Raw genomic sequence first — 13,936 nt, 5'->3', positions numbered from 1 at the left:
AAATTGTTTTGGTCAAAAAGGCTAAGGGTTTTCCTTATGACCCATTTGAATTTTGGCACACAGTATTAATGGAAAGGAGCTGTGAGTTAATGCAGGACAAACTCATGTTGTTATTTGCCAGCTTCAGAGCATTCCAGTAAGTTTGCTTCACCACACACACACCCTGGACAACAAATGTCAACTGCCAAGTTTACAAGGGGCATAAACATTTAAATGTCACCCTTTTATATATATGTATATTTGTCCATATACTCAGAACTCCTGTGTAAAAACTATCTTGGTTAAATACTTTTTTCTTCCAATCAGGATTTCTTAAGTATTAAAGTTTATTATTATAGCTTGTTGTGAACATGATGTGCTTCTTTCAGGTTTACATCCACATTAAAGTGCTTTCTCACAAATTGCAGTGGGGTATAAATGTAACAGCGAGTAATGTAGTTTTAAAACAATTGGCCACATGAATCAAATAAGAGAACAACGACTACAGTTCCTAACGTTCCCCACATGTGAATCACAGGATGTCATATCCACAGTGTAGCGGTGAGGCTTATTAATAAGGCAGAATTAAGTGTTTCTGAGCTTTCCCAAATTAGGCCTAATTTCTCTGTTCATCTCTGTGGTGCAGCCACAGAGAAAGAATTCATGCAAGCTGATTTAAGATGTTTTCTTGTGATAAGAAACCAGCTCCCAAAGGGGGATGCACTTAGCTAAGCCTGGCTATCATGATCAATGGTCATCCATTGGCGCCTATCTGTCTAGGGAGTGCGAGTTGGACATCTGGATTGCATTCCTAAGTGTCAGGAGTAAGTGACTCATATCTCACCTTGATCAACCAATCAGGGACTGGTAGGGCCGAGTAACCCACGTGGGACTCTGATGCCCATGGAACTTTCAGCCATCAATGAGCTGAAGTTCCTCCAGGTAAAAACAGGCAACACAGAGATTCAACAAGATTCAGAAGGGATTCTGGAGAGGATTCTGTGGACTGTTCTAAAGGGAATTCAAAGGAGAATTCCAGGGCAGGACGGCCCAGGAGCAGAAGGCTCCCAAGGGCAGGACATTCTCGCAGCGCGCCTCCTGACCATCCTGAGACTCAGCCCGGACAACCACGGAACGGCCACTGTGTCCGAGTGCCAGAACTTTCCTTTGTTCTAAGAGTCTAGAGTGGAGGTTGCCAGAGAGTAAACAGCAGCAGGCCTCGTGAACAGGTCGGAACTGTGGACAGCTGAATCACTATTCAGAACTAGCTCTTCATTAGGAACGAACCGGTCCTCTTCCTGACTTGCTGGGACCCACAGTCATCTTTTCTCCTGTGCACAAACTGTGCTAGTTAAACAACACCAACTAGCCGGTCAGTGAGCATCAGCAGCGCACCGTCGCAAGCCGCACAGCACAGCCTGGCACGGAGCCAGAGAGCGCGGATTGGACAGCAACAGCCTGCAACTGTTTCTTTGTGCCCGCAGGAGATCTGAATCCCCAGAGATTGGATGAGTATTCAACTTCAATGCATTACAGCTCGAGAATTCAATTGTTATCCCAACCAGTTGATATCAATTTAATTCCTAAGAGTTATGTACTTGTTTGAGTATCTAATGTAGAAGTTATAACTAAGTTCATTTACGAAACGGTCTTAATGAATGATATACTGAACGTATGTCCTCTTGATATGTGTAACACTTCGTAACTGATTGAATATATATCTTTTGTATTCTGAGAACCCTCTCGATATGATCTGTTAGTTTACATGCATATTCTATGTATTAATAAATGTATCCTCGTGTATTAGTACCTGTGTGTGTGCGTTGTTTGAGTTATGTCGCATGGTTGGACTCTAAAGCCATCAAAAGAATCAACTTTGTGATTTACTGCTACAATTAATAATTGTCTCAGTAAATGCCCAAACTCTACAGAACTGGTGCCTTCAGAGAGCCACTACATTACATTTTGGCTATGGCAACGTTACATATTTGGCGTCCCTGAACGGCTATGAATCACTACAACAGATATACTGAAAGAGTAGCATAGACGTGAATGAACAGCAGTGTGATTGGTATGCCATATATATATGCCGTTTTTATGCATTATGATACTGTAGGGTTTTACAGACACTACAGTATAGTATGTGTGAAATAATTTTTTATAATCAAAATCAAAAGTAAAATTGTTTCCAGACTACTTGTTGCTGAAATTTGCATTAAGACAAAATGTAGTTTATTTTAATGTGTATGTAAACCTGAAAGAAGCAGATCATGTTCACAACAAGCTATATTAATAAACTATTGTATACATCCTGTTGAGTTATTTTGTATCCCTACTTTATTTTTTTAATTAATTTAATATTTAACATATTCAATATACAGCATGGAATTAATAAAAGTCTAAACTGGGATTTGAAGCCAGGCGTTTTCTGGCGACAGCCCAACTGGTTCCACACATCACGTTAAGAAGTCACTGCAAGGTGGTTTTACAAAGTAGAGCAGTCCCTCAACAGAATATATTTTTTAAAAAGAGCACTGCGGTGTGGTGTAGTGGGTTGTATGCACCACAATCTGCCGTATTATTTGCCATTTATTCTAAAATGTATTCCTTATATTATTCTATAAAGGCTGGATTTGTAGATAAAATGGTAACACTTTGCAGTGTAAACATTTCCTGCTCCAAAACAAAGAGGATGTTTGCTGAGATGTAGGGGGTCCAGATTCAGTGATCAAAGCAATCAACATTTACCTGGGTTTACCTTAGTTAATTAAATTCTCAGTAAATGATTAAGTGTCAATCAACAATGCAGAAAGACATCATATAAGTCAATGAAGAACAAGGTGGTGGTGGGGGTGGGGAGGGGAAACAAGATGAAATATCGAAGGCAAGAGATCCTTGTTCCAGTCCCCCGGAAACACAAGACTGATGCTATTTGAACCTTGTTAAGAGAGATTAATATTCTTTAGTTATTAGGGAACTCTGAACTCCTGTATAAAAACTATCTTGGTTTAAAATGGCCTCTCCTGGTATGTGGGTGCATTTTAGAAGGATATAGGTCCCATTTATTTTGCCGCATCCAGGTTTACAGAGAAAGAGATTTAACTGCAGGTTGTATGCTACTTAGCTTAGAAGGCTACTTATCTCTCTATTTTGGGCCTTTGTAGGCATCATATACGAGTCTGAATATTTGGTAACAGTCTAGGGCAGTGGTTCTCAAACTTTTTGGACCAAGTACCACCCCTAATCCAAACAAAGCATCCAAGTACCACCTACAAGTCATCATCTCATAGGAACCCCAGAAATTCTCAATGACCAACATGAGTGTGCGTGCACACACTCACACATACATATAATAAATATTACAATAATAAACTTTATTTGATATAGCGCCTTTAAATGTGGCTTCTCAAAGCGTTTTACAGAAAAAAACAGTAACAATAACAAATAAAAATAATAAAAAAGCACCAATACAGTGAGAGGGGTGAGCCTGTTTAGTCGAGCAAAGCAGATGTGAATTCATTTTTCGAGCCTTGATACAATTCACAACAGAGTCTAACAGATTTTAAACCGTCAGGCATTTTCTTGATGGCAAAGGTCTCGCAGTGAATTTTGCAATGCGTCCATTCATTTCTGGAGCAACCTCTCTGGAGCCATTCTCTTCGATAAACTCATTCAGAAGCTGAAATATGTGCTCTCCTGTAGTTCCTGTTGGTAGCGGCTTACATAACAGAAAGTCCTCATGGGACGTACCCTCAAACTCGTATCTAACATAAACAAGTGAATTGGCCAAATTGACTACAGACTCAGCTAATTGCAGTGAAAAACATCTGCTCATCTTAACGCGCTCTATCAGCGAACTTTTGATATAATCCTTCATTTCAATAATTCTATGAGTAACTGTGTCTTTCAGGGCGGGGGGCAGCAGGTCGAGCTGTTTAGCAGCTTTTTCTCCACACATAATACGTCAGCTCTTTTGCGAATGGTAAATAAGGTTCTTCAAAAAGAGTGTGAGGCTTACCTGCTTTAGCAATCCGCAAGCTTGCATTTTTCCCCGTTTCCGTTTTTATTTCAGTATTTATTTTAAGTTTTTATTTAATGCACATGGGAGCGAAACACAGAGATGCTCTGTGTATTTTTCTCAAATTAACTTAGAACAGTTCTTAAATATTTTTCTTTTATCTATCACACTTTCCTGTGCTCACAAGATTACAAGCGTTAGTAGCACGTATTTCTATGCATTCATGTGTTTACAACATTGGCATTGTTCCAAAATCACACACATTCTCCTACCTTCCTATTTGCTGGAGATAGTTTTTTTTAAATACAATTGGTCACTTCGTCCGTAGCACGCATTCCTATAGAGTGGTATAGAATTACAGAGTATCTCTGTCCACTGAGGTATTAGCGCGCACTGTATCGCAGTACGTAGGCTGCGTATTCGACACGTATTAAAATAGAAAATATGAAAACCTGTCCTGATTTTTCAGCGCACACAACACAGTTCTATGGGTCATATGGCGTACCACCTGGCAGCGCTCCGCGCACCACTGCTGGTACGCGTACCACAGTTTGAGAACCACTGGTCTAGGGTGTTCTGGGTGGTTGGGACATTAAGTCTCTGTTTTTATTTAATGTTATACCTCTAGACCTTCCATTTTCTAACCCCTTTATCCAATACAGGGTTGCTGGGGAGGCAAAGCCTAACCTGGCAAGCAATGAGTGCAAGGCAGGATGCACCCTGGGCAGGACGCTAGTCCAACACAGAGCACACACTGACACACACTTACACCAAAGCAATTTTCCCAGAAGCCATATTTCTTTGGAATGTGGGAGGAACACAGAGCACCCAGTGTAAACCCACGCAAACATGGAGAGAACATACAGACAGTGCAGACAGCATTCCAGGAATTGAACCAGGGCCCCAACACCACAAAGCAGCAGTTTTAACCACTGTGCCATTGTGTCATCCCAGATTGTTTCTAATGCTATATGAATTCTTACAGTAAATTGCTTTAATTTGTTATAATTGCTTACTTTTGTATTGCATACCTGTAGCTTATGTAGCTGTTAATACTGTTACTATTTTGCTGTGTGTGTACATACTCTACATTGACTTTTGCTTATTGGAAACATATTAGTTACATTAGAAAAAGGAAGAACACATACTGTGAATATTCTTGCCAGTACTTTGAAATCAGTTAAGATTACACATTCAATTTGCTTACCTTTTATTTTCTCCTCTTTAGCAGGCTTCTTGTCAACCTCGGTATGTTTACCTAAGTGCCAAGAAGAGACTGTGTCACAGGACATAAACATTGATTTCTGTTATATACTAAATATACAGTATATACTGTATATAATATTGTTGGACATAGAATTTTTAAATTGCAAGTAAACACATTTAAATACAATTAAAAAGAATAAATAATGTGATTAAAGCATATGCATGTTTAAAGATGCCCAGCTGTGATATCGGTTATGTAATTAGCTTTTGCTGAAAGCTATAAAAGCTGGCAACTCTAATGGTTTGTGGTTCTCTTGGTAACGTGTTTTCTAATCTGAAAGAATAAAATGCTTAGATGTTCCTAATATAACATACCAAAAGACATTTGGACAAGTAATTAGATGTCCTATAACTTAGAGTATTTCAGTTTCTACTTAGGCTGATCTGTTTTAGTAGCACAAGTCTGCATTGAATGCATTATGACATTGTTTGGATGCTCTGTTATACAATAAAGTTAATTTAATACATATTTAGACAGTATTATTCCTGTAAACAACGTTCCAATGACCCCTCATCAGCTGTTTTTCAGACAAATATTTTGTCAAATATGCAACTTTTTAAAATCCATACACAAGAAGGCCTTGTAGAACAATGACCTCTTCTGCAACTGTTAGCTATTAGCTTCACAATAGCAGATTAAATATAAAGCTGATTGTGTTTGAAGCAAAGAAAAATACATAGTAAGCTAAAACAAATAAAAAAACATGCTTAGCATCAAACAATGTGTTGTCTGTACATTGATTATAATTGAAAGTACGATCATCTCAACTATTCAAAATTACTTTTAAAGTACTGTACTTATGTTTAGAAGTCTTGTCTGTCTGCATGAGACTGGGCATTTTAGACCAACCTTTATCAAAAGAACGATTAGGATTTTATAGGCGATACTGATGTAAAACAAAATAAATAGCAAAAGGCAAATAACATTTCAGAAAGTTTGAGACCTACAGTTTCCTCTCTAAGAAGTCCGCAATTAATAAATGTAAAAGAAATACCTGTCTCTGGAGCTTCTACTAGGTGCTCTTCATAAACATGGAATGAGGAAAATGTAAATATTATATTTTTAAGTGGTTTAAACCAGCAATGTCTTTTCCAGACTTTTATCAATTACTAATTATTTGTAATCATCTAACTCACTTTGATGCATAACATGTCCCATGAAATACTACGTAACAGTTCAGAAGATACAGACAAACCCCAAGAATGTGATTTTGGAAGAGTGTTTATTGATACTGGGTTGAGGACTCAGGCCACAAGCACATGGAAGCTAGACTCCCCCTCCTCCCCCAGGAGAACCAGGTCTCTGGTGGCGGGATTGATAATGGTAACAGCGCGATAATCTGACGAATGATCTAGAGCCTTTCATTCAATATGGGTTTGGAGAAAATGGGGCTTGTTTACTTCTGAACTTTATTAATGAACTGCAATGAAGACACACAAAACAATATTGTAGTTTAGTCAAGTGAACCATGTATTTTAACAATTCTATGAAACACTTTTGAAAAGCACAAATTCTCAATTTTTATTTTTCGTCTGGGTTAAAGCATTTGAATTCTTGTTCTAGTTTTCTGATGGATGCTCTATAACTCAGATCATCTCAAACAGCAGAATTTATTGAGGGGCAATAACACAGAATTCAAACAAAATGCAAAAAAAACTCGAGCATTTTGTGAAATACAGAGTTAATTTTCTAAAGCATACTTGCAATCGTTTTGAAGTTAGTTGCAAACAGCAAGTAAACGTAGGCAAAATTGTTAGAGTATTAAACATCAAGCAGCACATCAATGACTGTTAAAGAAATACAAAAACATAAAATAAACCTGTATAAATTTAAGCAGGGAAACCAAAAACTTTGCAACTAAGGGCACCTTTGCACAAACTCAAAATGAGAATATTATTCTAAATATGATAAATTACAATCCTACTTCAAATCTCTTTAGTTCCTCCCTCACACTACATGCAAAATTAAAATCTCTTTCCTGCACTTTATTGGTGATAAGGTGCTCCAGAATGTCGTATGCCTTCACTTTCTGTCATGTAAAGGCACTCAGACAGACAAGACTGGGCTATTTCTGTTCTTTAAAACAATGCATTCTTTCAAGACGCATAGCATAACTCAAACATGACATCTTTCTGTTTTTATTGTTTCATGAAGAAATCAGAAGTGAGTGGCCAAAGTATTCTTCTACACAGTATATGTGGCAAAATAATCAGTACTAACTGAGCCATCATTAAGGCTAAGTAGAGACCCTCTGAGCACATCAAGACAGCACACCACTAATGTCCTGAAAAGTAGACCTGCAAGGAAGATTTGTGCTACTGTATATATTAGCATCCTTAAACTACTGTACTTTAAAGTACAGTCACAGTGATGATACACCATTCTATATATAGAACTGGGCATGAGGAACAGGAGGGAAAAATGCTAGAAAAACAAATTTTTGGTCTCAAAAATAAAAAGTGGAAATCACTTGTTTCAATTGGTATTCAATTACCATATGGTACAGTATGTGTTTTTGTTTCTGAAGTCATATTTATATAGATTGGGTATTGTATCTACTTTATAGCTGATACTCTATTTCTACACGCATCACCAGTTTTATAGTGATCCTTTTTGACCTTTAGTTTCTGCCAGAAAGTGGTGACACACCGTTAGTCACTATGGAATTAGTTAGATGGGAGAGTAGAAATCAGAAGATTCAGAATGTGAACAAACAGATACCTGATTTGGCAGAAGGTGTTTCTTTTTCCTGATTTATTGCTTCATGCTCTATACAACATTAAACATATTTTAACAAGATTAATTTAACATGATTCCCAAAACGCTATTTTTGCTGTTGATGACTGAATACTTGGACTGGGTACTAAAACAAATTACTGTCACTCTTAAGTACTTACGAGTTGAGGGAGCTTTTACTGGTGGGTGCTCTTTTGGTGGATGAAGGCTTTTGGTTAACTTGGCTAAAAAAAAACACAATGTGAAAAAGAATCCTCAAAAATCAGCAACAAATCAAGTCAAATTTACTTTTAGTTCCTCTACTTCTTTTAAATTATATAAATTATATTTAACAGGACAGTATCAGCTTCTTTAGATCTAATGGTATTTTTTACATTTGCCAATACTGAAGTATTTGGATCATCATGATTTACATTAAAAAATATATACATTCTTGGTTTTATAATATTTATAATCAATATCAAAGAGGATAGTTCCCTCCTCTGGAAGTGTATGTAATACTGTAGTTAGTGACAAACACAGATGCTTGTCTCTGCATTCATGAGGGAATTAGAATGGATGTCTGACCTGCAGTTCACAATTTAAGTAGCCTGTATTCTGTTACATAGTGATAAGACAGAATATCCAGAAATATATTACATTTATTCATCCGTATTAAAAATAAAATACGACTTAAATGTCTTGTCTGTTAAAAGAATTACAGTAGGAAGAAATTTGAATCCTGTTTCAAAGGTTTTGTGAAACACCTCCTTATATCCAGCTGCTTTAACTATACCAGAATGTATGATGCCAAACTTTCTCATGGTGTTGACAGTACTAAATGCTTAAGGTTAAGTCAAAATGAGATACAGTTACAGTTTCTTTAAGTGTATATTTTCCTGTTTTCAGCTTTATTTTTCAAGATAACTCTCATCAATAAAATGTATCTTATATTCTTCAGATTTAAGTGTTGTAAACGAAGTGTGTGCCAATGCAAAATTAAAACAAACAAGAGAAAAGAACAGGAGAAGAAGGTGAAGAGGCTATGTGTGAGCCTGACTGCAAAGTGGAGAGGAAAAAACCCTACGTGCCAATTCAGGGAAAACCCATCAATAGATAATGAGTAGCTGAAATGCCTGAGAGAGTGGTGTTGATGTAAAGGTGGACTGCAGAGGTGGATGGCTGGCCTGTTTAAATAAGTTGAATATCCAGGATAGCTTGGGCAGTGGAGATGGCAGCTGAAGGAACGAGGAGACTAAATTGAGGGTTGAGACCAGCATTGTAGATTGAAAGTCACAGCTGAGGAGAAAACATGTATCTGGGTACTGAAGTATCCACATCGAAGTGGATCAGGCTAAAATATCATAGACAAATGAGAGACTGAGGTACAAGTCAGGTCACTCAATTCTGGAAAACGGAATACAGACAAACTAGCAATTGCGGTTCTTAGAATCTGTGGCAGTCAAAAACATTGCATCCATAAGCGCATCCTTGAAGGGGTAAAATGGCCTTGTCTTGGGAAAAAGGAGGAGGATATTGGAGGAGATAGTCTTCCTGGAAGGAACTCTTAGAGGTGTTGTCTCTGGATTCCACGAAGTGAAAGATGGAGTGCTGGAATAGAAAGCAGTGAGGACATTAAAGAGACTGAAATGTGAGGTGGAACTGAATCCCAGAGGTAAGATCCTGTTGCACTTGGAAAACAGCGAGAAGAGCGAAGTTAAAATGGAAATAAAGGTGAGCGGTGGAATGGGGGAAAGGGAGAGCATGCAGTCCTGGCAGAAGAGTAGGCTGTGTGGGCAGATGGGCTAAAGCATGTAGTAACATGTCCATTGAAACTGGGTGAAGATTTGATTCAAGATGACCAAAGAAACCGAAACTCGGAACTTAAAGGGGAAAAGAGCTGAGATGGGCATGAGGATGAGAGATTTGGGTAACTGCGAACAGTAAAAAGTGTTGGTTGAGCATTGGAAAGGCCAGGGAGGTGATTCTTGCTAGAGCTGAAGGAAATCCAGGTGAGATGGCGAAGGAAACTTGAAACTAGGGGAAGAGAATCTTCCTTTATCGGTAACGGAAGTAGTGGATTTCAGAAATCAGAAATAAGATTGATCACTGGTCTTGAGGTGTCACAGACATGGATGGCAGCAACAGTAGGGTAGAGGTCTAGAAGGGCTGATGATTATAAGGAGAGAGAAAAAAACCCACTGAGCATCGCATATTACTGAAAGACTAGAGAAAAGGGGGAGGTCACGCAGAGTAGAAAAGAGAGAGGCAGTTCTGAAGATGGAGTAGAGGTCCACAGTTTATTATCCTTCCGAGCGTCAGCTGATATAGTTAATTGGGCATTGAGAGACGATGGTTGTAGAAAGCAAGATGGGACAAAGATTTGGCTTGAGGTATAATGCGGATATGAATATGAATTTGTAAGAACTCAGAGAAGCAGTTGTTGACAGACAGGTCTGGCATGTTAAAGTCCATGAGGTCACAAAATGTCGGACACGACTAAATGACTAAACACATAATGGGGATAATTTAAATGTGCCGACTAGGATAGCAAGTCACATAAGCAATAATTTCAAAATCTGAAATGAAAGGAGAGACAGCTGTTGGGAGGAAGGTGCAAATTTAACTGTTACTAAAGCAGGGGAGTAGTCACAGGTGGGATTGGATGAGCCCAGGCCAACCCTGATGGATCCTAGGCCTACCCAATCAGTCAAAAGTAATTTAAGATTTTTTTCCTTGTTTGCGTTACATGATTTGCTTTTTAATGTTATGTGTTTGTTTTTTTCATCGTATATTATTTGCTATTGGCTCGCTGTATCTTTTGTGACCAATAAGAAAATTATTTAAATGCAGTGGGAAGGTGCATGTGTAGCTGTTGCTTAAAGTACGAAGAGGTTCTACAATTTCTCCTGTAAACAAATCCCAAGTTTTGGAATGCCTAAATAACATTAAAATAGTATTGACGGATAGATGCGAGTGTCCCTTTTACAGATAATTATACATATCGCCTCTAAATTCCCTGCAGTATTTTTAATTGAACACCATTTACAGAGCTAAAATACATCCCAAGTATGTATTTCACGCTTTTATTAACAGACTATTCTTCCAATTAAAGGTACAATTAATTAGTTAACACTGTAATGCGACTATACCAATTCAGTGTTAAGTCTTGTGGGAAGTAAGTTACGAATTTCCAAATTAGGTGTCTTCTGGCATCAAAATACAAATACTGATTTTGTGGGTTTCATACAAGTTTAAAAGCATCATGAAGGATCAAATAAGATTTTCAGAATTTAATATTTTAATACCTTCACAGTTTTTATTCTCATGGTGCCTCACTCGATATTACCCTTGGGGAGATGCATTTACTCCAACCTCTGAAACCCATACGTGCGTACATGTTCTTCTGGTATGTTATGCTAAAGTCTGCTTATGTTTAAATGTTTAAAGGCATGGTAAACCCTGCATGGTATTTTAAATATAATATTTCAGACAGATTTTGAATCTTGCGTTTATCGGTGTGTTCATTGTGTTTTGCAATAAAATATTAACTTCAGAGTAACTTGTAAAACAACTAAACAATCTAAAAGCAGGCATACGAAATACTTACAAGCAACAAGTGAAAATGAGCTCTTGCAGCTTTTGTTTAGCTAAAGACAATATGAGAGACCTTTGCAAACTACAGTAGCTGTCATTTAAAGGAATTTGCTGACTCTCTGAGTGACGAGATTATCGGCATATTCAATTCCAAGCCCCGGCGACTGCGTCTGGTCTAGAAGGCCAAAATCTCACCACAGAGGTAGGCACTGATTGTTTTTGTGTGTGTGTCCGCTTGGCACAGTAGCATACGGCAGCCTAGGTATTTGTTGCTTAACCTTTGTGTGTGAGAGAGACAGTATGTATGTATAAGGTTCCGCAAATTCTACTGTTTGATTATATCACTTGAGGATTAGATTGTAAATTGGAGGGGTGCCCCTATGGCAGGACAGTCAGTTAGAGCCCGTGCCACCCGCTTTTGCACAGGCCCACCCAAAGATCAATTTCTGGCTACGCCCCTGATCTAAAGTGATAGGGCTTTTCTGCTGGAAAGCTTACGAAAAGCAATACCAAAAGGGGATGATCCAAAATGAAGAAGAGGAGACTCTAGGAAGGAGCCAATGAGAAAACCTTTTAAAACTCAGCTGTTAGAAGAAAGAAGATAATCATTATGGAGCAGGGGGACGGATCATTCTACAGAGGGGGTGAGACCGCCAGGTTATGAATATTCAAATGGGGGCATGCCTTTGAACAGGAAGATTGGATAAATTACAAATTGGTTCAAACTGAAAATTTAGTAAAGCAAAACAAAGACAAGCAGTAGCAGTCCACTCCCGGCGCTCACAACTGGCAACCCACTGAAGCTAAGCAGGTGTGAGCCTGGTCAGTACCTGGATGGGAGACCTCCTGGGAAAAACTAAGGTTGCTGCTGGAAGAGGTGTTAGTAGGGCCAGCAGGGGGCGCTCACCCTGCGGTCCATGTGGGTCCTAATGCCCCAGTATAGTGATGGGGACACGATACTGTAAACAGGTGCTGTCCTTCGGATGATACATAAAACCGAGGTCCTGACTCTCTGTGGTCAAAAATCCCAGGGCGTTTCTCGAAAAGAGTAGGGGTGTAACCCCGGCGTCCTGGCCAAATTTCCCATTGGCCCTTACCAATCATGGCCTCCTAATAATCCCCCTCTATGAACTGGCTTCATTACTCTGCTCTCCTCCCCACTGATAGCTGGTGTGTGGGGAGCGTTCTGGCGCACTATGGCTGCCATCATCCAGGTGGATGCTGCACATTGGTGGTGGTGGAGGGGAGTCCCCATTACCTGTAAAGCACTTTGAGTGGAGTGTCCAGAAAAGGGCTATATAAGTGTAAGCTATTATTATTATTATTATTATTATTATTATTATTATTATTAAGTCGTGGATCCTACGATTTAGAGTGACTGGAGATCTCCAGATTGCACTACTCAGTAATTGCGATCAGAACCATCTAGTATGAGAGAAACTGAATTGACTTCTTTACCCTCAAGAATCTGGCAGCGAAAATGAGGGTGGCCTGAGAGGAGCATCGAGTCTGAGGCTTTAGCTGTACTGAAGGTGGAGAGGAGGAAAAAAGACTGAAGATGGGCAGGGCTGAAGGAGGCGGAGCTGAATGAAAGAATTTTCAAGCTTGAGCAGATGGGAGTTAATATCAGCTACAGAGCGAGAAAGTGGTTTGAGAGCTTGAGAAAGAGCTGGGTAGCTGTGGAGGAGAAGTGGCACTGGAGAGTTGAGAGGAGGAGGAGGGGCTGTCTGATTTGCAAAGGGCGGAGCTGCAGGTATTGCTGTAGAGAGAGAAGGATGGAGAACTAGTAGAGCTGAAACGGAGTCGGATAAAAGTAGAAAAAAGGGGGCTAAATGGTCAGAGTGAGGTGGAATGGAAATACATCTGTCGAACAGTGATTTGAGGAGCCTTGGAAGAGGCCAGTTCTTGTAAAAGAGACAAGTCGGCGTATCCGATGTGGTGCAGCAGCATTTTGAACGGCATAATGTGAGAGGCTGTAGAAGCATCGGTGACGGGGGAGAGAGGTGGGTTAGGTGGAAAATTGGAAGGTTGAGATGGTGAAACAGTGAAATCGAACGGCGTGGAGACTCTTCAAGGTCCTGGAGGAGAGGAAGGTGGTCTGAAGATGACGGCGAATTAGGCCTGCGAGCCATAATAGGTCTAGCGCTCAGAATTCAAGTAAGGTGAATTAAAAAAACTCTAGACGTGTGTGTTAGCAGGGTTAGGGTTTAAGTAGGAAAGAGATAATTGAATGATAGAGGAAGGGGTGAAGCACCACCCGCTTCTCCCTTAGAATCACCTATCGGTTTCCATTAAAAAACAGAAAATCTTTACAATTTTTAAAAAATTTTACATCCTAAAAGGCCCACACTAAATACTTT

At 39.2% G+C, this 13,936-nt stretch overlaps 1 protein-coding gene across 50 annotated transcripts in view; it reads right to left on the bottom strand.

Moving 5' to 3' along the window:
• The window catches only part of trdn (triadin), a 123,463-nt gene that overhangs the window by 11,743 nt on the left and 97,784 nt on the right, over nt 1-13,936 (bottom strand). For 44 of the 50 annotated variants that reach the window (XR_015935545.1, XR_015935546.1, XM_088626950.1 and 41 more), the window contains 4 exons: nt 8,162-8,224; nt 7,986-8,033; nt 6,259-6,285; nt 5,205-5,255 (listed from right to left, as the gene is read on the bottom strand). Coding sequence is in view for 45 of the 50 variants with exons in the window: in XM_088626950.1 (XP_088483076.1) it covers nt 5,205-5,255; nt 6,259-6,285; nt 7,986-8,033; nt 8,162-8,224 (189 nt within the window). In the remaining 5 variants the exon portion in view is untranslated. The remainder of the gene's footprint in view (nt 1-5,204; nt 5,256-6,258; nt 6,286-7,985; nt 8,034-8,161; nt 8,225-13,936) is intronic. The other 6 variants (XR_015935547.1, XM_088626958.1, XR_015935548.1 and 3 more) reach the window with 3 other exon arrangements.

This window comes from Lepisosteus platostomus, chromosome 3, assembly GCF_059453375.1.
Source record: "Lepisosteus platostomus isolate fLepPlt1 chromosome 3, fLepPlt1.hap1, whole genome shotgun sequence".
NCBI lineage: Eukaryota > Metazoa > Chordata > Actinopteri > Semionotiformes > Lepisosteidae > Lepisosteus > Lepisosteus platostomus.
This window is presented reverse-complemented; position numbering and strand designations above follow the sequence as displayed.